The sequence below is a fragment of the Corvus kubaryi genome, unplaced genomic scaffold (genome assembly GCF_017639235.1).
Source record: "Corvus kubaryi isolate FWS band 111438036 unplaced genomic scaffold, C.kubaryi_AGA036_p1.0 37300, whole genome shotgun sequence".
In the NCBI taxonomy this organism is placed as follows: Eukaryota; Metazoa; Chordata; class Aves; order Passeriformes; family Corvidae; genus Corvus; species Corvus kubaryi.
This window is the reverse complement of record NW_024581093.1, coordinates 12,619,537-12,643,982: the sequence shown is the minus strand read 5'-3', so window position 1 is coordinate 12,643,982 and position 24,446 is coordinate 12,619,537. Positions and strand designations below refer to the sequence as shown.

The following is a 24,446-nucleotide window of genomic DNA, read 5'->3' as shown; positions in this document are numbered from 1 at the left end:
TTGTGGGCAAAATTCTACATTTGCTTTAGAGAGCATTTTATCTTATGATGTTAATAATAGAAGGAAATTAAAAAACAACCAAACACACCAAACTTGTATGTTCTGACAATTCATAAGTAAAGTTTGTATTCTGATAGTTCAAGTAAAGGGTGTCTTTTCCTTATGCTAATGTCTGTCTTTTCTTCTAGTCTGACGAGGAAAGTGCAGTACAGTAAAGCTTTCCAAGTCTGAAGCTTTATTAGTTCTGGATCTTAAAGGCAAAGAACTTAGTTTTCTTTATTCCTACTTCTCTTGCACAGATATGAGAGCTTGTGTTCAAATGTATTGAAACAGACAAAATACAGAAGTGTCTGGGGGAATGTGATAACCTTAGGAGTCATACAGAGCTCTAAAAATTACCTAATATATGAGATTATTTTAAGTATCTGTTACTTTTGGTTTGTTTACTATACACTTGAATTATACATAGATATTTTGTGCTGGTTTTTTATATTCCAGAATTCCCTTTACTGTTAAAGATAACATTTAATGATGACAGAAAATTAAATGGCCTGTGCAGAATCTTTTGCCTCTGGTAAGTGAAAAGCAAACATCTTCACTCTACTAGGTCTCTTTGTTTTTCATTACTACAGAAAAATTAAAATTATTTGACTTGGCCTCAGGCCTTCAATTGCTCTATTGGGTTATTAAAAATACAGTGAAGAGCCAGTAATGAGTGGTATTCCTTATGTACCTTGGCTATTTGTTCTTTACAAATAGAAGATTGATTACAATGGTGAAGAGACTTGGGACTTATTGACTTGTCTTCCTAGGAATTTTTTATCTTACAATTGCTTTCAAGAGTATTTTCCTGATTTTTTCACCCCCATTAATCACTGAATCATCTTTTTCTATAATAATCAGTAGTAGCTGAGAATGCTAGCCAGTAAACTCAGGCCTAACAGCTGGATTTTTCCAAATTATTAGAAGTATTTGAGGGTGCTTACTGAAGTGAGGGAACCTAAAATATTGCTTAGGTAGAATTATGGACTTTATTATCTTGAGGGTAATTCAACTGCATTGGAGGGCGAGTTAAATATTGTATCAGAAATATCCAGTGGTTAATATTTGATTGTTTCCCCTTTTGTATTTTAAACCAAGAATTCTTTAATTATCAACTCCTCTCCTCTCTCTGCAAATAGCTTAAACCCTGGATTCTTGTGTTACTCACAGGTGAATGCAGTAGTTGTTACAGGCGTGTTATGAGCAAACCAGGGGCAAACTAAATCCTCTCACAAAAAGCCACGGGCTCTTTTAATGCTGATATTACTTCCCCATGAAATACTAAACCTTGAATATTAGAACACTGATGTACTTTGTTCCAGTTTAGCCATATTCATTTGAGGATAAGCAGATAATCCTGTGAGCTTTGAGTTTTCTTTGTAGTCTCTTACTTCTCTGGTGGAAAATAAGCTGCAGTACAGTCTTAGAAATTAACATAATGCTTAAACGCTCAGATGCTGCGGTTTAATGATAAATACTTCGCAGTATAATCCTTGCTCCTAAATAACATTTCGAAGGAAGACAGAAGCAACTTTATGTAGGTGATAATGAACTTTGAGGCTAATTGTAAGTTGTAATATGCATATATTTCTATATATGAATTAATAAATTATTGAAATAAGTTTTAGCACATTAAAGATGTCTAGGAAACCTGTGTTTGGGATGAGAAGTAATTATTTGGGGAAAATGATGTGATATGCATCTTTTAAGAGCACTAACGGTTGACATCATTCCATCCTTCAGAAGGAATGATACAGATTTCAAATCAGGAAATTATTTTGCATTTTGGAGGTGTGTAGGTCTTAGGTATCTATTATTTGATTTATCATAATATTTTGTTTTTTCTTGAACAGAATTTGGCATAAAGTTTTTAGGGGTTTCTCCAGTATACAAGTTATTACCATAAATTATGAGATGGCAGTGGAGAGAGGTACAAAGACATCAAGTTCTTTGTTTCTCCCTGAGCCTGGCTCTGTAAGAACAGACTTATAAAAACTAAGCTGTTTTATCTGGTATATGGTAGATTATCTTCAATAGTGAGATAAGAGGGAACAAGTTGACCATTCAGAAATTACTGTTCTTGATCTATAAAACAGATGGGAAAAGATTTTTGTTAAGCTGATTGTGGAAAATGGAGTGTAGCAAAGGAATTTGAATATGAAAATAAACTTGCAGTTCCATGGTGACACAGAACCACATATTACAGTATATTGACATGTGATTTGTGCATTTACAAGGGGGATTTATGCTGTACAGAGATGCTTATTAGATATCAGATGACTGACTTTTTCAGTTGCAAAAATAGTAGCTTTTATATTGTTAGGTTGAGATAGGTGCTGTAAATACTAATTTTTAAAGCATGAATCAACTCATCCAGGTTTTTGATTTTAAAATCCTTTCTCCCATTATAATTAATATTCAGTTTTAGCAGTGTGATCTCAGTGTAAAATCAGCTTATCTTTCAGGCTGACATGGATTAGGAATCTTGTTTTGATAAACAGTCTACAGACCTAAGCAATCATAGGACTTATACGTCAACTTTGAAATACGGACATGTAAAAGTAAATGGACTTGACAGAGTTTTGCTGTGGAGAGATACATAGAGCCTGACCATACAGGAAGCTCAGACTGTAGCTGTGGTTTCATACATCCACATGAATTCAGTTGTTCCATTTCAAGCAGTAATTTACTCATCTTCCTAGGTATATGTGCTAAGATATTTTTAAATTTTTTGGATTTTTTTTTAATTACTTGTGCTGTTGGTATCCTTTCAGATAAAGGACTGTACTTAAAATAATTTGGAAAATTAAATGTCATGATCACTGATATAAGAACCTTATTTAGGGACAAATTTGTTTTACAAATAAGACATGCCTTTTTCCCTCATTCAGCAGATTTGCTGCTAATGCACAGAATTCTTTGTACCAAGTGAAAAACAAAGCAGTGTATTTTAAGGACATAAAGATTCTGTGTTCACATGACAAACACCTTTTCTTGTAAATCAGTGACAGTTCTTTTCATAACCCTTCTTTGTATTGGTTTAGTAAAAATACACAGTCATTATTGCAAGATGCCATTGTAATTTGTAGATGCTATGAGGTCATCTTGTCTATAGCAGACAAGAGAATCCAGTGCATTTTAAGTACACATTGGTATTTCTGTGATCACCAAGGAGTCAGGAACAGCATTAAGCCCGAGCTTCCTGTGCCACTGTCATTATCTCTGTAAATGCAGATGTCTGCTCACAGAACTCACACGAGTTGTAAACCACAGCCACTTTTATTTTCATGTTGGCTGTAGGTTTACTTATACAGTTTTCATCACAAATCATCCTTCATAGATAGTTTGCTTAGATAGTCTAAGCTACTATGCTAAAAGGAAAAATTAATTAGAAATACCAAAAAGTAGTCAATGCTGTCGGTATTTTCCTGGTCAGTGTGTGTCTAGTGAGTGTGTCTTTGCTAAGGAGCATTCAGTGCTAGCACAGGGTATTGCAGATATGGGTACAATGGAGTGCAAATCAGGATGCTCCTAGAAATGTATCAATTTAGGATGGAGACAATGGAAGTAGACTAATGGTACTCAGATATTGCACTAGTATGAAATGTGGTATTCTTCACCAATTCCCCAAAAAAGTTTAAAGACCACAACATCAGCTTCAACTGGATTGACACTGCAAAACCAATACTAGATTCTTTCACTAAAAGCCTAAGCTTTTTGTACTGTGATACCCAGCAGTTTATCCAGTTAGTTTTTCTCTACAGTGAAGGGAAGTTGATTATACTGAAAGTAGAAGTATGGCTGTAATAGTTAGGACTTATTTCTCAAAGCACAGCTCAGTAACTGAACCCCACCCTGTCATGGGCTGTGTAGGCAGATTGGTTTTCAAACACACCACAGGATATTGGAAACAGTTATGCTCAAAAGCCAGGACTGGTTGTGGGAGCTCCCCTGTGTTTTCTGGGGTAGCCAGAAGGCAACTGTGTTCTGATCATGTAATCACAAGGCTGCGACAGAGACTGAAGTATTACTCAAGCCATTTGGGAAGTTCTTCAATTTCCCTCTTCTCCACAGACTTGGGCTCTGCAGGTTTCCTATTTGTTTTATTAGTACAGGTTTAATGTTCAAGGACAACATAAGTTGGGAAAGAGTAGGGGTCACATTATTTTTAGCACATGGATAAATATACCTTAAAAAGAAAATAAAACTTAAGTCATGCAAACCTAGCATTTACAACAGTTGTATGGATAAGAATGACCTGTGTAAAACTATGTATTACCTGTTGAAAGAATCTGGAAATAACAGACTGTCACAAATAGCATTGTGTGTCCTATAGGTCATGGTGAGATATTTTATCTTGAGATCAATGAGAAGTAAGTAAAATCTGCGAAATGTTTTGATTAAATATTCAAAAAATTTCAAGTAAAAATTAGCTATATTTTTAAAATATTTATTTTCTGCATTTTGTGCATCTAAAAATAAAGTCCATTTTCATTCTTTCAAATTGAAATACGTTCTGGGACCAGCACAAAAACTGGTACCAGGATATAGCCTCATGGGGCTAAGATATGAGCTGATTAAGCTCTTTTTAGATAGGAGACAAGGTTAATTTTCAAGCTGGGGAGTGTTGAAGAAACTCAGTTCCCCTTTCTTTTTTCCCCTTAAATGTTGTACATTTTAAGCATTAAAAAAAAAAATCTTTATCATTCTAATGCAAATCTGTGATTACACCTGTTGTTCATATTTTATTTCAAAGAAATTATTTTTCAGTTGCAAGGGTCATATGTTAAGATGTTTTTGGTTTTTTTTTATACTACAGTCAGCACAACAAACACTATGGTTTGACATACATTTGTAAATAAAGGCTATGCCCAGTGCAAGCTGGGGGGGTCAGCTTTAGTCAAAGGTTTCCTGTAAACAAAATACCCAAATAAGCTCAAAGTACCCAGGGAAGAAAGTGTAGGCTAATGCAGAAGTTATGATAAGTATTCTTGGCAAATTGTGGTGTGTGCAGCAGCCACTGCAGGTTATTCAGAGCTGCTAAGAGGACACTGAAAGAAGCCTGCTGTACAGGTGCTAGGTTTGGATATAAGAAATAGTCTGTACAGTATCAAAGTATATCAAAAGCTTAAAAACCACAATGAGAATATATTTTAAAAATTTTTTCTATATTGTAAAAATTTTTAAATTAGGTCCAAACTACCATTTAAAAAGATATGAAATGTGCAGTTTTCCAAGTGGAAACAAGGGGCACAAGAAGAATTCCATAGGGGTTAATCAGAGTTGCTTTGTGATTTGTTTCCAGTACCTTCATATACCCAGTAATCACACAGACCTCAGAGCAGTTCTCTTCAGGCAAGTAGGACATGAGCTAAAAGTATCATCACTGATTTCAGTAGGGAAGATTGGCTGCAACAAGGAGTAAAACGCTATTTTAAGAGACAAATGTACAGTACAATCTATTTATGTAAATACTTGGAAAACTCAGGAACAAAATTGTTTCCTAAGTACAGAGCTGTGAAATCAGTGCGCCATATGGAGCTATAATATATGGCAGAATATTTTAAAATCCTAAACCTTCTTGAAAGAAAACTGTTGTAAAAGTCTGCATCTAGAATAAAATGACTACTCACTTGTGTTTTAACTGAAAGCTGGAAAGCTATTTCCAAATGTACTAAAATTAATATAACTTGATGTTGTTTAAAGGCAGTAACCCTTTTCACTTATTTCTCACAAAGCATAGAGTGTGGAAATGATAACAAGGCAAGTGAAACAGATGGCTGTAACATAATTCATGAGTCTTAACCGGCACTTAATACTAACTCTACTTTCAATTTGACAAATACAATAAGACACCTATGTTGACATACACGTGGTGCACTTAACTACTTTTATTTAGGCAAGTGAGGTATTAAAATTGTCTTGAAAAGCAGACATCTAAAGAAGAGAAAATGGTATGAAGAAGAGAATAGTAGTCATCGTTTTCAGTGTTCAGTGATTAGTAGTTGTAAGGTTTTTTCTTCCAATATCCTATCTTATAATTTCCATGCACAAGTCTCTGTCTTACTCCTCCACTAGACAGCTAGCTTGGGAAGATGGGAGGAAATCCACCATTTTTTCAGTAAGAACTAATTATGAAGACTGGTTTTGTTTTTTGAAATGAATAAGCTAAAAGTGTGTGCATCTCACACGCTGCATATGGTACACTTTTAATATATACAGTCATTGTACATGAGCATTTTGTATATACACCGATACCACCTTCAGCAGGAAGTTAAAAGTCAATAGATAATGAACCTTGTGCTGTATCTTCCCTTCCTCTAACATAAATTTCACATGGAATCTCCTCCATCACCCTGTCTTCTATGACCTGCTCAGGGCAGTCGTGAGCTTGCTTGAAAGTGTAAGTGCTTTTCTTGAATGTGCTGTTAAATGTTTTCATGGGCTGGGGCTGCGCAAAGTCATTGCGGAAGGGCAGTTCCATGGAGCTCAGGTTGGTCCTGCTCTGCTTGATATTGGAGGCCTGGGAGCCACAGTGGTGGTCGTGAATGCATCTGGAAGCTGTTGAAGGGCGGCGCAGTTTCTGATAGTTTTCAAGTTCCTCTGATAAATCTGCCAAATCTGCAGAAATTTCTTTGTCCCTTAGTGAAAAGAGTTCATAATGTGGAGGATCAAATACTTCCTGGAAACCAGTTTTATTGAAGGCAGTCTTGCAAGCCATAACCTTTTTGCGAGGTTGCTTTACTTGCACTAGAATTGAAATTATGAGAAGAACTAAAACTATCCCTGTTGTGATGCCAATGATTGTCCCATGGGTTTTGGTGATTTGTTCAAACAATCCAGCTTTTTTCTTTTCTGCAAAGAAAAAAACGATTATGACAAGACATTTATTAATTTCTACACTTTTGATAATGTATTTAAACAAAGCAAAACTGTATTGTGATTACCATGCAAGTGATAAAATTACTTAATAGGACTGGAGACTAGACCTGTATGTCAATGGGATTTGTCTAATTCCCTGTCTTTAGTGGCTACCATATGATAATTCAGTGGCAGGTGCAACTCTGTGAACCAGTGCATGCTGACGCAGCTGGGGTGTGCCTTCCATCCTGAACCTTTACTGATGGTCCGCATTCTTAAATCTGTGAGTTAAATAGGCTTAAATTAACCTTAAATAAGCTAAATCCAGCTACAGATGATGTTTCTCTTACCATGGTTTGCTCCTGCTGGTAACATTCCCAGTGATGTCAGTAGAAGAAAAGCTAGATTTAAAATTGTCTAGTTCTTCTTTAAAAGTGAAATATTATCAGATATAACAAAGACTGTACTGTTTGTTTTCACATCTCTTGGAAATTTAATGGCTGTGTTTTTGTGTAAGTCTGTTATACCTAATTCATCACAGGGAGCTTTAGCAAAGCTATATTCCAGTTCTAAGAGTCCAAAGATCAAGTTACTTAAAAAAAAAAAAAAGGCAGGGGGACACACCAACCAACCCAAATCATATGGCAATTTTGGCTAGTACTTCATGTGAAAACACACAAGATGGCATCATCAGAACAAGATGGTTTTCCATATTTAAAATTCTTAGTTGAAGACTAAAGTTTTCCAGTTGGATTTCAGTTCCATAAACGTTCTTACCCTAGGGGACTGAAAGATTTGTACACAGCAACACTGGTTAGTGGAAGAAAAGCATTTAAGACTATGTAAAAGAAAATGTAGTAGCCTAAATCTTGCACGATATTTTCAGATATCTGGCTCCTGGCATCTGAATATGTGTGTTGTGCACCTAAGTACCACACAGTGCATGGGGAGAGCAATACACCATCACGTGTTATTTGAAACAACCCTTACACTAAGCAGAGACTCCCAAGGAGTTGGCTAATAAGAAATTACATTTCTGCTTCAGAGCTTGGCCTATTTACTTTGAGCTTCTTTCTACCTTTGTATTGAAGGAGGATATTGTGCCTTGTCCTGCCTAGCTTAGATCTCAGTGGTACCATCCATGGTGGGAGGTATGAATTTCAGTGCCGTGGAAGTTCTCTTGTCTGCATCTAGGTTTCTTAATTCTTGACAGAAATTTTAATCAGAAAGTTGTTTTGCAAAAGGCGATGTCTTCTCCAGTCTCTTAAAATAAATTGCACACAACTGACTTCTCTATCAATTTTTGTCTTACAGGGCTTAGGCATAAGTAGGTCACAATATGCTCAGATTTATGTAGCTATTGATACGGACTAAATGAGAACTCTGGGTGCCTGCAGGAACTGAGCACAATTGTGAGCAGCTCTCTTTTTAAGGCTAAGTATTGCTTATTTGGTTGCCTCAGTCTCCCTTAGCTGGCAATGTGGATCTAGTCTTCAGCTGCCTCTTAATTTTTGCTGTGCAAGTATTACAGCAGAATTTAGATTGCATTCAACATAAAACGTGACAGGTTGTTCAGCACCAGATACAGCAATTTACAAATATTGGGGAAGGCACGGTTTTTATGGAATTAATCTTTATAATACTGCAGTACATGAGTGAAGTGTGGATTCTAGGGGAGAGTCTAGAAAGCAGCTGGTAAAGATGGGAAAGAGATTTGGAAATTGAACTTAAGAGGGAATGATGAATATTATGAAAGGCAAGGATTATTTAGAGGAAGCTTAGTTTTACATTGCAAACTTGGGAATTAAGGATCAGTTTTGTTAACTGGAAAACTTCCACAATATGTCTTACATTAGAACATCTATTAGTGGTGTGAATTCCTTTGTTTACCTAAAACACAATTAAAAAGTAGGGTTTTTAAAATGTTTATTTACTTAAAAAATTCAAGCAGGATTTGTGCATTGAAAAGACATTTTCTTTCAAGACTTTCTGTAGAGAAGGTTTTGACCCTTTCTGCAGGGTCAGTTTCCCTTTGAAATGGAATACATATTTAAGTGTTCTGGAGTTTTGTGTTCAGAGCTATTGATGCCATTCTATTTGTCAAAAAACCCTAAGCAAACAAGCTCAAGTGGTTTTGTTCTATTGTTTTCTTTAGAAAGAAAAACTGTTAACCTTAGACTGGTTTTGTTCTAACTCTGACAACTGAGCTGTTCTTGAAGCACGGGAGAATGTTTGTGCTTTAACAGAATAACAATTTCTTCAAATTACAAGAATTTTTCCTACAAAGCCTGATGATTGAAGCAAGTCTTTACTGTAGTTGTGATAATAATACTCCACAATCCATGTTCTAGAAGCAGCAATTTACACGTCTGTTTTCAGTAAGTGTTTATTTCATGCTTCCTAACAATTCCTCCTTTCTTCCATCCTTTTCCACATCATATACAGCAGTTGAATTTATCCTGAAATAGCCTATGATTTACAACTCTAAACAAATGTTTTGTAATTGTCTCTGAGGATCATTGCTTCTATTTCAGCCCTGAGAAAGGCTTTTTGTGCTTGAAAATTTTTCTGTGTTTTTTCAGCTCTTTATTTTTATCTCTAAAAGGTATTACTTGTCCCTACAATCCCTGCTTCAGTTAAAGTTTAGAAATTGATAGGATGCAGCCTCAAAAATACTAAATTCTATTTCTTATCAAGCTGATATCCTTTTAAAATAGAGAGTATATGCTGAAGAAGAAGAAATTTAGTTAAAAGCAGTAAGATCAATATTCAGAATGCTTTCATGTATCCTGAGTTTAAATAAAAAATTTGGAACACCTTCCTGAGATTAGCAGAATAGCTATCTTCAGCATATTTCCAGGAAAAAGACATTTCATTTATTTCTTGAAAGGCAAACTGACCAGCCTAGCTCATAAAAGGCTGTGATTTGCACTATATTCACCTCTGCAGTGATTCTCATCCCAAGGGTATGCACAGTTCTGAATGCCATTGCAGACTAAAGAATTATTGATGCACATGTTGCTATGGCAGAAGTAAGTGCTGCCTGAGCAGGGAGCTGCAAGAGAGAAGAGAGAGAAAACATTCAGAATTTTCAGTAATTGACACCTTACAATAAAACTAGTAAGCTCCTGTGTTTGGGGTTTTTAACATGCATTCTTCCGCTCTGTTTAAAACACAATCACTTCTCTTGCACAGCACTAATTATTATGATGCTCTTCTCTCTCTTCATGTGATTGCCTTCAGCATATTATCAATGCTACAAAACCAATTCTTGCTCCAAAGGGGTAGGTAGCAAATAGAGACAGTCACAAAACACAGGTAACGGAAGAAGGCTTTAATATGTGTCTTTCAAAACGTAATACTTAAAAATCGCATGCTCACTATCAATTATATATTTATTCTGCAGAGCATCTTCTGTGTAGATGTTGTGAAGCACTCCCTGAACATCTGCATTTTAGAGCCCATTAATATCTTAAGGCAAATCAGATTTCAGTGTGTGGAGGACTGTTTCAGTAATTGCAAGAGATTTCAATAACTAGAGGCATCTAAGTAATTCCTGCTTGTGAATCAAAAGCTCCCAAATCCTCCTATTAGAGCTAATGCAGGGATTGAGACAGTACAGTTTAGCTTTTTATATATCTATCTATATATATAGTCAGAAATTTGAAGAAAGAAATTTAACTAGAAAGCTGCCCTATGTTTTTGTGAGTATTTGTTACAGCTCCTTGACATTAGAAAAAAGATATTAAAAAATAGTAATAATTCTTTTCAGGATGTTATATAATATACATAAGGTATTATTTATGAATTCAGTGCATTGGACAAGAAATTGGTTTTCCCTTTGTTTCAGTAATGCGGTATTTTAATGATGGAAACCTCTGTTATTAGTGGAGTCAGTTATATATTCAACAGCAAAGATGTGTGATAGACATTCTACTATTTGGTTTCACAGAAAGAATGTGTTCTTGAGCCGTCTGGATTCTCTGAAACATAACAGGAAACCCAAAGGGTAGAGCAGAGGGAATGACTGCTCCTGAACACTGCGTTTCTCACTCAGTCCTTCTGTTAGGCTTGAGAATCTCAATGACAAAAAGAGGAGTTATGCCTAAGAAAAAGAACATTCAAACCTTTCATTCTGATTTTGCATTCTTAAATTAAATATGTATTGTTTTCCCATTGCTTACTCCACTGAAGTTCAGTAACCTAGACTCATTGGTTTTAAGCTTTTGTATTTGCTGTTACCGCTTAACCCTGGCAATCTGGCAAGAAGTCCCATACAAGAACTTACTTTAATTGTAGTGCAAGTATGAATACAGAATATACTTAGAGTGTTATTCTGGAACAGTTTATCTATGTAATTTCAGTGCTTAAAAATGTCATGGTAGCTATCACATCACTTCCTTGCTCAAGTGAGTTGGGAATTTAATTGTTTGGAAAGTAGATCTAGTCTGAAGAACACTGCTTTAAAACAGGATCAGTCCTTTGGAAGGTTGAGATCAGGCCCACTGTCAGTTATGGCATAATGTAAGACATTTCCTTTTTTATTTCCCTGAACAGGTGAATTTTTTTACAGTTCTGTATGTTTGGATGATGCATTCTGCTGTTGCTTTTCCATCTGCCAGCATAGTCTCTATTTTATGTCTGTGTAGCCTCTTTAACTTTTTGTAGGCGTGGCTTTTGTTCACAATTCATGAAGATGGGAGAAATGGACTTATTCTCCTTTTGTCTGTTATTTGGGGAGTTTGAAGTCTAAAAGTCACAATAATTTATCAGTTCCAGCCTAGGACTTCAAGGACATAGCTGGACTCTTCCCATAACAGCTGCCCAAAAGTGGTGCAATGCTCACAGTGCTCTTTGTATCCAGCATTTCTTATGTATTGAATCAAGCCAGGAATCAAATACATTGATTTTTCCCATTGCTGTTAGCTGAATTACTTAGTCAAATCTGCAAGCAGCACTAGGTGTGTGTTAGGTGACTGTCATGCACTATTTCATTTATGGAAATCTTTCCAGAAATATTGATCGTTTTCAGGGTTGGCTTCATATAATTACAAATCATTAGCAAGGTAGAAGAGAAAAATATCTTAACAATCTGAAAATAAGATAAGCTCAGATTCACTTTTTTCAGTTAGAAAAGTTGCTTATGACTAGATTATATAAAAATACTTGAAACACTTTTCAGCCACATACTTTTCAATGACCCAATCCAAGAAAGGCAGTATCTCAAGTAAATAACAATAACCACATACCTTTGCAGATGTTTTTCTGCCAATGACTTTTGAGTTGTTTTAAACTCATAAATTTGGAAAGTTAGCTACCTTTAGGAGTACTTAGTGTTTCAACTTCTTGCATTAAAAAGCCCCCCATAACCCCCCCAAAAACCCCAAAGTCAACAACAAAAAACCCACTCCAATATTTGTAATATAAATAGATCATTTCCCTGGCAAAGTTCATAGCAACTGAAAGCTGGAATAACTTGCATTATCACCAATGTTAATAATTGTATTGAAATAAAAGCTACTGGAAAAGCAGTTATCAATTTTTGCAAGTTGCACTTAAAACTGACATTTACTTAAATTCTCAATATCTAAAGCTTATTAAATGCCTCTTGTAGGTTAAGCAGTAGACTATCTTGAAACATGCAATTGCTCCTTATTACCCTGTATTCAAAGTAAGCTAGAAGCTATTTCTCTTCTACATATCTGTTACTTTAGAAAGATTGTTTTACAAAAAGCAGCTTTTCTCCTATGTTAAAATTTACTGTTTTATGGAAGAGAACATAAAATCTACCTATTGCCTGTAACCTGAACTTTCTTGCAAGGTAGCAACCAGGATCTCTTTCAGGACTGGCTACAGATATGTTATCTTAGAAAAGGGTTTTTTTGTCAGCAAATCTGTACTATTTATTCTTCAAGCAAAACTTTTTGAAAACCTTTAGCACAAGCATAGGTCTGATTTCCTAAAATGGGAACATTTAAGAGCTCTCCCCATGTATCTCAGATCTGCTCTGCAGTTCTGAACTTAGTCTGCTTTAGTGCCATTTATTTCCAGGTTCTGCAATGTGGACAGTATTGTCCTCTCTAAATATGTGAGGCAACAAAATTCCATTCAGGGAGAATACCCTTAGAAGAAAAAAAATCTCACAAAAAACCTGCTTTCAAGAAACATCTTAATTTACAATGAGAATAAAGACTATGTCTAACCCAGGCTATAGAATCCAAGCAAAAACCCAGATGGCATTTACAACTCTGCTTTAATTATAGCCATCTTGAAAAACTTGAATTTAACTGCTTATTCATGGTTGTGCAACACCACAGGGCTTTGCTAAGGGAGCACCTGTGGCATCCTTTAGAGCCAAATGCGGCTGAGGGTAAGGGAGCAGCTTGACTGGACGGGGTGTAGTTCCAGACCCACAACTGAAGATAGAGCTGTGGATAGGAAGGAGAGTGAGACTTTAAAGGATCAGGCTTGTCTTCTACTCTTCTGAACAGCCAGAGTGGGCTTAAGAAGAGCCTGTTGTGGTGTCTGGCAGGGAACTGGGAGCTAATGGGAGAGCACACTTCAGTCCCACTGTTGTCTTTTTGAAGTACATTTGTGCTCATTTGTAGAGAAGGACATCTCTTTGTGAGAAGAAGGTAGACTAGGGCAGTACTGCTGAATTCAAATGGAAAATAAATCTTTTAAGAACGGAGGAAAGCTTTTCTGCAGGAACCATGTTAGAATGGTAATGAAGCAATTATCTAATTTACCTGCTACTATATGAAGGAAACAGATACAACCTTTTTCATGTATTCCTGCTGCCTAGCATTCAGCTGATGCTTTTCCTAAAATACTTGAAATACCCTGATACCAGGAGAATTGGCACTTTCAGATCTACTTACGATCCACAAAGGAGGTGAAGAGCATTCTGAACCTGCTCAGTCTGCTGCCTTCATCTGCCCACATCCGCACCACCCCTGTCCCTGTCTGCAGTGTGACATCGTTGGCCACTGTGCTGCAGAACTTGGCCTTCAGGTTTTCAATGGAACTGCTCCCATCATACACAGCAACGAAGTTCCTTTTGCATTCATTAGAGTGCTCCATTTGATAGTCCAGAAATCGCATATAGATCTGTTAGGAAAGAGGAATCAATATCTTTAGGAGAAGAAATACAGAGAGGAGAATTTTCTTTCTTAGCAAATCCTGAATGTTTTGTTCCCTTACACATACATATATATGTAATTCCCAATTCACAACTCTTTTAAACTTCCATTTTCTTATTAGATGTCCATGTGGAGTATTACCTGAAATTTGTCTTGGGTGTCTGTTTCACTTCTCCCTGCTCTGCAAAACGTTCTTTATTTAAAAATTTACTTTGATTTATTTCTGCTCCCTTTGGAAAAACAGTACAAAGCAACATACTTGGTGAAGAAACCCCCAAGAAGTTCTGCTAAATTTGAAGTTTATTTCTCTGAAAGAGACACACAAGGAATGCATAAATGTACTGAAATAATTTAAAAAGTACTTTGCCTGTTCTCTTTCTTTTCTTTTTAATTCATAAAAACAATGTTAAAATATAAGGGAAGGAGTCTAGCCAGAAAAGCTCTGAAGTAAAAGAAAGAAATTAAAATTTATTGCTTCATAATGAAAGCTAATTACTGAACCATAGCTGTGTTATAGAAGACACAAACCATGAAGTCAGGAGTAATTTGAATAAAAATGGAAATGAGAGAAAAGTAAGCTGTCTGTGTAGGAAGAATTAATGAATTTAAGCTAATCTTAATACTTCTAAAAGCAGAAATTTAATCCAAGAGAAGGCAGCATATGTGTTAGAACACGTGCAGCAAGGAAATTAGAAGATTGAGATGGTATTTAAAGAGTAAGTAAATAATTTATTTTGCTGGGGCAGGAAACTCATGCAAGACTGTAATTCAGTTAAAATTACATGAACACATCAAAAGGTTTTTTAATCTCTTCAACGGCTGTATTGGAATTCTCAACATTCTTCTGAAAGTTTTGAGATGTGAAGCCAAGTCACCTAAGCATGGTACAAAGGCCATTTTAAACTTAAAAAATTCCTAGATAGCCATTGTGTTGACAGAGAAGAAATGTGTCCAGGTGGAGGCTGAGATGCTCCTCCCCTATCCATGTGATCTCCCGTGTGTTCCTCACCTCAGCCCGCTCCAGCCTGGAGCTGTTTGAGCACTGCTCCCAACCACCTCTCTGGCCCATACCAGGGCTGCTGCAGAGCTTCTGCACATCAGGGCTTTTATGTTTCTGCCTAAGGACTCTGGGACTCCTGCTCAGGTGGGAAGCAGGAGGTCAGGGCAGATGAATCCCACACTTGTGCTCTATTACCCAGTTTGCTGCTCCTTTGCCATAGCTCGATTTTAGTCTCACTGAGTGCCAAAGCCTTTTATAACTGAGTTAGAAAGAATTTGCTAAAACAAAACCGACCACCTGTGAGAGACAAAAAAAGATATGCCCCCACCCCCTTCTTACACCTATCAGGCTTTATTGAAGACATGGTAAAAGAGCACAGGGAAAGACAGGTGACACTTGTACCCCTTGGCTTTTCCTTCCCAGTGCTTCCTGAGGCAGGTTGGCCAGCACTGCCTTCCCTTGCACCTTCTGTCTGAAGATGCAGCCTGTGCTGTATTAGCTCATGCTTCACCTCACTGTTCTGTGATTTTCAGTGTATTTTTTCTTTTTTTCTATTTTCTTTTTTCCCCCCTGCCCTGCTGTTTTTGTTAGATTTACTGCTGGAAATTCTCGGCTACATTGAGAACCTGTCTTCCACTGATGACTTATCTCAAAAACATGGATGTGAGCTGCAATTGCTAGTATTTGGCCCGAGAGATGGTATTTTCTTTTAATGATTGACTTTATCTATGTGCTACAAAATTACAATGGAAACTAAAAATAATCTAGCACACTTTTAGTAGAGCTATTATTTGTATGATAACAAAGGAATAATCCCATTAAAAGTGCTCACCTCTCCACAAGATTCTTTGGATTAATGTGTTAGGCAAGTATAAAAGGTCCTTACTCTTACATTACACTGATTATTCTGGTAATTTTATGAAATACGGAGGTAATTTATTAAGTATCTGCTATACACATTTTAAAAGTACTTTCATTGCTGCACTTGTGTCAGTTTTAGAAGTTTATTTTTATTACAAAATTGAGGAAATTAAAAATGTCTGTGCTTTTTTTTTCCTCAAGAGACTGCACATTATGAGATCTAATGGATTTTATCATAATTCTGCCTGAATTGGAGCTTGTGAAACCACTGTCAGAATACTAAGAATTATTTTTATGTAATGTTTTAAATCGATAATTTAGGATGATGATCTATTTTCAGGACTCACCCAACTATAACTCTGCATTCTGGCAACATTCAGTAATTTATTAAAATACTTAAGCACAAGACCTGGTGCATTCAAGTGGCAATGTAGAGAGAAAATGGGTTTGTTATTGTTTCTGGAAGAACTGCTTCTATTACTTAGACTAGTATAGGGCTCTTGGGAGTTGACTCACTTCCTCAAAGGCTCAAATATATTAATGGACTTTTAATTTCTTTCTTGTCTTGTCCTCTTATTATCATCTTTTTGGATGCTGTTTCAGAAGGCACTTGCAAGGTGGTTAACTGGGTTGGTCAGTTAACTATTAGGAGTGTGTTAGAAGGCAGAGGGAAGGTTTGTCATCTTGGCAGCTACTTAAAAATATTTTTTAATTTTTATGCATGTGCAAGAAGAAGCAAAATTAAAGATATGTATGCTATATGGAGAAAAGTATGTGCTCTTCTGTGCAATTAATATTTGACAAATATGATTCTGAAACTAATATGATTCAGGTTGTAGTTATTGTATTTTGGGGTTGTGAATAGGATTTTATCCTTCTTTCTGCCTAACAGAGCCTTTCCATTTAGCTCAGACTGCTGATGAAAGTGGGTTTTAAGGTGCTGGTTGTGAATTAGATGGGAGAAGCAGGCCCATGTTCTGCTGACTTTGAACAGAAACAAATTCACCAATAGAACCACTGAAGGCAAAATGTTAAGCTTTGGCAGTGAGATTTACTGGAAATTACTGAAGATGTCAGCCAGAATTTCTGCCTGCAGTCTTCCAATAAAACCAGAGTCCAAGTCAAATGCCCCTGAAAATTGTTGCTTAAATAGCTCTCACAGTTATTTGGTGTTTGAAACTTCAAATAATAGGAAGCCAGCACTGTGGACTTGTATAAGTTTATTTTCAGAAACAATTCTCTCTCTGGATTTCCTAAGCCACTGCTACATGACTCATTTCAGTGGAAGTACAACATCATGCAAATCACATTTAGTGACCATTGCCTGTTGCTAATGTCATGGAAACCCATTATATATTGAATTATATGAACAAAACCCACCTTAGCATTTGGAGTAGCTTTAATTGTCCATATACAGTCAACTGCTTGTCCTGGTTTTGTTTTTCCTTCTTGTTCTACTTGACTGGAACGTACTATTCCATCAGCTCCTGAGAGCTCAAATTGGCAGTCTAGGGAGAAGATATACCTTGCTGTCAAATGCAATATGACATTAATTTAAAATTTAATGTATAAAGAAATTGTTACTGTAACACTGTACCTGGGATGGGATTTAAAATACCTCCTAGGTAAGTGAAGTCAGGATCTGTAATAGAAAGAAGTCATGAATCACAAGGGCTATCAGTGCTTGAGAATCACTTCAAGCTTTAGTATTATCTGCAGATTATGCCCATTTTTTATTATGTCACAATAAAAACTGCCAGAAAGTTTACTGAGCCAATTGGTGCATATAGAGACAAAGTTTTTTTAGATGAGAACATTATTCCACAAAGATTGACCTTATCTGAAAAAGGTAATTCTATCCTGACAGCTGAGATTTCTAGCATAACACCAAAAATTACTACTCGGTATTTTGTTCCTACATTATATTCTGAATTTAACTATGTCAGTTTTCACCGAAATCACTGGAGCTCCACAAGAGTATGAGGGATCTTTCTCTGTGCAAAAAGCTTATTTAGATTTATTTTATCAGACTGCTGTCTGTGTAGTTCTGAACAATTTGAACTGAGCTCAGCAGAATATATCAACACTTTGAAATTGCTAACTGTTCTTCAAAAAGTATGTGAAGAAGATCAGTTCAATCCTAAAGGTACTTTTTCCTGGGGTATCTGTGTCTCTTGTATTAGACCACGTAAAACAGTTCAAGACACGGTTTACGAAATGTTGTTCTATGCAAAGAAAGCACTAGTTCATGCAAAAGTGCACACCTGTTTGGTACAAATTTCTTTTCCAAATGAAGGTCCAGAGTTTGGATCCTTCTGTGATCCTATGAATGTTTTTTTTCTGTATAGGAAATTTATCACTGCCCCTACAATGCCTCAGTTCTGAGCTTAAGACTCAGCACAGTTTGGAAATGCCTTCTTTGCCCTCCTCTTTTTATTTACCTATGGTGAAATCTATGATCACTATATGCAAAATTCTGCAAGGTTTTCAACCTTCTTTGTAAACTGATTTTTTTATAAAGCAGGAGTATCCCTTTCATTTTCATAACTGTGAAATATTTTACCACACTTCATATAAATGTAGAGGAAGGAAAATACCAGTCCTTCAGTTGTTGCAATCTATTGTGAAAATAATATACAATTTATATGTATATTTAAAGTTCCAGCCTGCAACTATCATAATTTAGTTTTGAAAGTGATGTTGATGAAATGGCTTTGGAAACGGACTTAGCAAAATGCTAAGTATTGTCCCTTTGAAAACATTTTATCATGTTATTCCCGATGCTCTGGTCAACATGTTAATCTGAAGTTTCCAAGTTTAAATCCCTAAGCAGTAATACCATAATCATGAATTGTGTTTTCATGTGCTCTAGGGGTAGAGATAACATTAAGTTATGTTTGTGTATACATTTATCGAAATGGTAGAGCTGACACTTGTATATTTTCTTTTGTCCCAAAGGACAATAAAATGCTGATAACTACATGTGTAGTATCTATGAAGTACAGTAGTAGTCAAGCACTGCACAAGGACATCAGGTCAAATTTTCATGTAAGAAGGATGCCCTGCCAGGTTTAAGTAGCTCCACAGAGCAGATGTAATTTTTGTTTGTCTAAAGGCACTGTCAGCACATTGTCCTCTCCTTCGTACCTGTGAACTGCACAGCACTTTGAGCAAAGAGCAGCTCTGTTGCCTGAGCCCAAGGGTTGAGGGAATCCAGATACACTGAGAGTTTGACCTTAGACTGTGCAGATATTTGCTCTGGATTTTCAGAATGGTGATTCAAATGTTTTGAATCTGGCTGGAATGCTATTGTAAAGCTGCTTTGGGTGTTTTTATCCAGTGTCTTGTACTCCTAGAAGAGACACTGGTGAAAAGGCAGCTCTTTGTCTGCATAAATGCTCTTTCCCACCACTGGTGAAACTCGTGTAAGTTAGAGCAATAAAGAGGGGTGCTGCTGAAGACTTCAGCATGAACAAGCTCAACTGTCTTCTTCACTAGCAAACTACAGACCTGTAATTTGCTTCAGTCAAGATTCCCCAAGTGTTTTTAGCCAAGTACCCTGTAGGATTAGCAGGACTGACACTGTGGCTATCACTTTGTCACTGTGCCTCCCTAAGTGCTTATGCTGAAATGCAGCTCTAGGCTTGTAGAATAAACACACCCACAGAGTTCAACGGGAGCAGATGGTCATTAATTCAGAATTTTAGACATCTTTACCTGGTATAAATGAGTACTTTGCTTGAAATCCTTTTCCTTCCAGCTCTTCATCAGAAATGAACTTGATCCACATAAATCTCCCTGTTGATCTAATTAGTGCAGGACTTTTCAGACCACAGTAACGATTAATTAGAGGGGAGAACCCAAAAGGTCCATCTCGAACCTCCAGATGATCAAACCGACATTCAAATGAGGGTTCTATGTAATAGGGTTCATCAAAGGTCAACTCAATTCTTTGTCGTGGAGCAGCTAGACATAAAAAAATTGAGCAAAATATTAAACATAGATCTGGGTAAAAAACACAAAGAGATGAAGAAATGAAGAGACAGGCCTTCAAAACAGCAAGATGAAAAAGAAACTGGAAACTTCTCAAAACACATCTGCAGTGTGCTACAAAAATTTTAAAAATTATTTTCCAGAAGATACTTTTGACTAGAATCATACAAAATTTTTTGCTTGCTGATCTTAATTGTTGAAAATTCAGAAATCACATTGATTTAATGCAGCACATATAACAGATATTAACATATATGCAAAGGTATTCAAACAAGGTTTAATATTAAGATATAAATTAAAGCAAGTGTTCTGTGAAAGCAAAATACATAAAAAAGGACAAAACACTGAGCTATGCAGGAAAGAATGGAAAAGAGAAAGGTATGAAGAACTACTCATTATTTCTTAAACATGAAGTCCAGCTCTGTAGATTCTTTTACAGAAGGCATCTTTTATTATTCTTTCAGAGAAGTGTAAGTGCTTCATGTATGTCAATAATATGTAGGTGACTACAGATGTTGGTGAGTCTGAGCCAGTGGCAGCCTAATATCAGGATTTGGATCAGAGCCCTAAATCCAGACTCTCACATCCGTGGTTTGGATCCCAAGACTTTCTCCTGTATGAATGGCTTTAGTGTTCCTTGTTCTTGGCATCGGCTGCGCTACATGAACTTCCCGATCCTCGCTGGGACGTGGAGTGACAGCACTGAGGCATCACACGCTGCCTGCTTTTCCTGAATGTGGAAAGGATTCACTCACACGGCTCCAGCACTCCCATCAGACCTTCTGCCTCACTCACACGAGCTACACACATTTGTAGCTGCTGGGAATGTTGGCAGTGGTCTGCACAAAGGAGCAGATCTTGGCTAGAAATTCTGGAGGACCTTGGCCCCACTCAGGCACCCACAATGCTCCTGTGGAAGGACTGAGGAGAGCTGAAAGCTGCCTGTGCCCCAGCCCTGCAGCACGACAGGCTGCCTGCTCTCTGGGGCACTCCCAGGCACACAAGGTGCAAAACCAAGATGTGCATGTGAACAAGCCAAAGTGAGGGGTCTGTGAACCACTACTGTACTGTACAAATAAAAACTCACCAAACCTCATTACTTGAAATATTTCAATTAATTGATATGAATCTGATGATTAGGCTGACTAATATTTTTAGCTGACTTGAGTGGGTTTTGGGTGCACTCTAATAAGAGGAAAAATAATTGGAGTGTCTCAAGTCTTGCAGCCTTTATTTAAGATATTCTCGTTGGAATATGGTTTTATTCTAGCTAATGACATTTTTTTGTCCTCATCACATTATTTTAATAGTGACCTCAGCAGTGCTAACAAATCTCTGTATTTTTAGTACAGTGCTATGGCAGCCAGATATACCTTTTTTATTAATGAAGGACAGCGTAAAGGTTTTCTGCTGGTGAGACACAACAATACAGCATAGTATGAAATAGTCTTCATCTTTTGCAATCTATTATCAGTGATATTAAGATAACAAGCTACAATTTTTACCTTAATAATTCTGTACCCTCACAGACTACAGTAGATATGCTGCTGCTTTTCCTGGCTGTGAGGGTATGTCTTATTCTACATAGCTAGTTTCTTAATGTTTGCATTTCTTATTTATTTGTTATTATTTCTTGAGAGAGCAAATTTTGCTTCTTGTTCAAGTGAATGACTGCAGAATTCATTATATTACCAGTATGGCCATGCAATACTTTACAGCAGTGTAAGATGACAGCTTTAATAGTTCAAGATTTTCCATTTAACAGTAAGATTACAGCAAAGCTAAACAAAATACAGCATGTACCTTCTAAGATATAGATGCACTCTTGATTGGGTGGGTACATGTTTGGGTAGTTTGGTGAAGCAAAATGTCCTCCATTACTGGTCCGGACCCAGTTGTCACACTGGGCAGGAGGAATGCGATTCACTCCTATATTTTGCCCACCTTAAGAAAAAAAAAAGAAGTGATCAAATAAGTTTGTTCTGCAAGCATGACACATAGCCTATAAAGAGGTAACTAATTTATTTTGGTTTTTATTTTGGTTGCCAGCCATCTTGTAAGCTGTTCATTAATATCTATCTAAGAAAATCCTATGTTTAATTTTGGGGTATATCCTAAAGATATCACAGTTTTTGAATACCAAATATGTCCAGAGATCCTTGGAAAGGAAAGAGAAGGAGTAATTTTTTTTTTTTTACCCAACTCAGTTCAGGTTTTTGATACTCTTCTTTCTAGGTGAAATAGTCACAGTGGCTGCCAATACCATTATTTTATGGCTTATGTCATTTCTGTTCCAATGTAAATATAATCGGAAATACTTGTCAGCTTTCACTGGTTTTGACCCTGATTCCAGAATATGCTATACTTAGGTGGGATACCTATTTACAGTAATTTGTTGGAATACAGAGTGTTTATAACAGAATGAATTACAATATGCAAATACACTAAATCCAGCAATGGTAGTTAATAAAATTACTAGCAATAGATAGATTGCCCTGGTAGCTAAGGGTCTCATTTATGATCAAAGCTCCTCTTCTGGATGTACAGGGAAATGTGTTCTGTGACTGAGATTATGCAGTTTAGTAAGATAATTCTTCATGCTGGACCATTCACAGAAGCTTGGTTCAGATTTCCTCATCCATGGAGAAGAGGTTGGGAATAGTATGATCTCTGACAATCTTAAATACCTTTGACCCTTCTCCTTGGTATCAGCAGAAATGGAGAGAGTAAGACAGGATATGTGGTTTCTGCTAGATATTTCCTAAATCTCACAGGGTGCCCTCATAGTGTTATTTATATTTACACAGTTTTAATTTGCTGTGAGAGGACATCCATGCTGGTACAGGTCTTAGATGCCTCCAGTAAATTACATCACCTTCCACTGGTATCTTGACAGCTTTTTGATTTATGGGGGTGAAAACTCTCTCTCCTGCAGAGATTTTTCAAGGAAATTCTGTAGGTGGCAGTTCAAGGAATTCTTCTCCCTTAAGTGTAGGTAATCCCACATATGAAAAAAAAAGGTTTGTGAAATTGATTCCTTCCCCACTCAGCAGGCTTCAAAAATGTTTGTGGGTGGACTATTTGAAAAGCTTGTTGTCAGATACAGAAAACATGAATTTCCGTGGTAGTTTCTTTCTCACCTCTAACATCTAAAACTGTAGAACATTACCTGGGAAAGTGAAACTTTCACGTTCTTTGTGACTGGATGGCTTTGTTCATTTGGGAGAAAATGCAGCAGATGGGGGGAAATGGAAAATACTACAATTCATGTTTGTAATTCAAGAGCTATTAAAATCTGAATGCAAACACTTCCTTTCACTTATAATGCTCAATTAGAAGTTAAAAAACTGTTACATTTTTTGAGAGAAAATCATTAAACTAAAATGTACCTTGTGTCTTCTGCGCAATGGCAATGCCTTCCACTACCAGGATTGTTACAAGCAACACTGATGAAAGAAGTTAGACAGGAAAAACATCAGTAATTCTTCGAAGTTACAGAATTTTCTGCAGTCACAACTCATGCAAATCCTGGCATCACTGACCAAAACAACTCAGAACATACAAAAATATGTAATTAATTAATGTGTTTTCTTTAAAATTTCAACTTATGAAACCAGTGCAGTCTATATGCACTGCTGGTCCTTCTTCCAGGTTCCTCAAGAAAGTGTGTATGAGAACAGCAATTAATTGTTTGAGGGGACTTTAAGAGTATTTTCTAGAGTTTGCATGGTATCTGTTGTCTATAAAACTTTTATATCCTCAAACAAGATGTTTCACTGCTATAATAAATCATATTTATCTTAAAACTCTATTTGCATAATGTGTGTAAAAGACTTCTCCAGCTTCCAAGAAATTAATCCAGACCACAGGAGACACTGCATGGTCTTAACCCCTGCATAGATTTCACAGGACTGTGCTTGCAAGACTCATTGTTGTGATGTTGCCACACAATACCAGCAATTTCTGCAAATGATGGGGCAGTAGAAAATGGGCAGATGCAAGCTCTGGAGATGGAGAGCCTCCCCCCTCCCTTGCTTCCTTCCTGGCTGCTTTACTTTTGGCCTTTCCCTTGCATTTACACATTCCCTGCACTCAAGAAGCATCAGTATGAACAGCACATATGAAAGATTCCATATTCCACAGTCCATCAGCAATTTTAAAGCAGGCTTAATGTTCAGATTTTCCTAAAATGCTTTGTCACCTCAAATTGTTTGGGATTACCAGGAGGGGGAAAGAGAATGAAATAAGAGTATATTGATATGCCACTCTTCAAATGTTTCATTTGCATCCATCTGGAGTATCCCAGAAATTCTGGACACATTTCTTACAGAACTAGCTAAGCAGGCCTGGACTGCGCTGGACAAAAGCTGGCTGAGGGGAGATAGGATACAAGTTACAAAATCTCAAGTATCATTGAGAACTCAGCAACTACTACTTGTCTCTTCCATCAGAGAACCAGAACTTGTCTCTTCCATCAGAGAACCATCAGACAAAGCGAGCAGGTGGCTAAAAAAGATTTCTTTTCTTTTTCTTCGTTAGTTTTTTGT

General features: G+C 36.7%; 1 protein-coding gene across 1 annotated transcript in view; it reads right to left on the bottom strand.

Annotated features, from left to right (window-relative positions):
* Positions 1-4,124: 4,124 nt before the first annotated feature.
* Positions 4,125-24,446, bottom strand: part of NETO2 (neuropilin and tolloid like 2) — a 31,451-nt gene continuing 11,129 nt past the window's right edge. Inside the window, exons 2-9 of the mRNA XM_042027559.1 lie at positions 23,289-23,345; positions 21,703-21,843; positions 19,624-19,872; positions 17,504-17,548; positions 17,287-17,414; positions 13,785-14,013; positions 9,845-9,958; positions 4,125-6,897 (exon numbers count right to left, since the gene is read on the bottom strand). Coding sequence (XP_041883493.1) covers positions 6,317-6,897; positions 9,845-9,958; positions 13,785-14,013; positions 17,287-17,414; positions 17,504-17,548; positions 19,624-19,872; positions 21,703-21,843; positions 23,289-23,345 — 1,544 coding nt within the window. The 3' untranslated portion in view covers positions 4,125-6,316. The remainder of the gene's footprint in view (positions 6,898-9,844; positions 9,959-13,784; positions 14,014-17,286; positions 17,415-17,503; positions 17,549-19,623; positions 19,873-21,702; positions 21,844-23,288; positions 23,346-24,446) is intronic.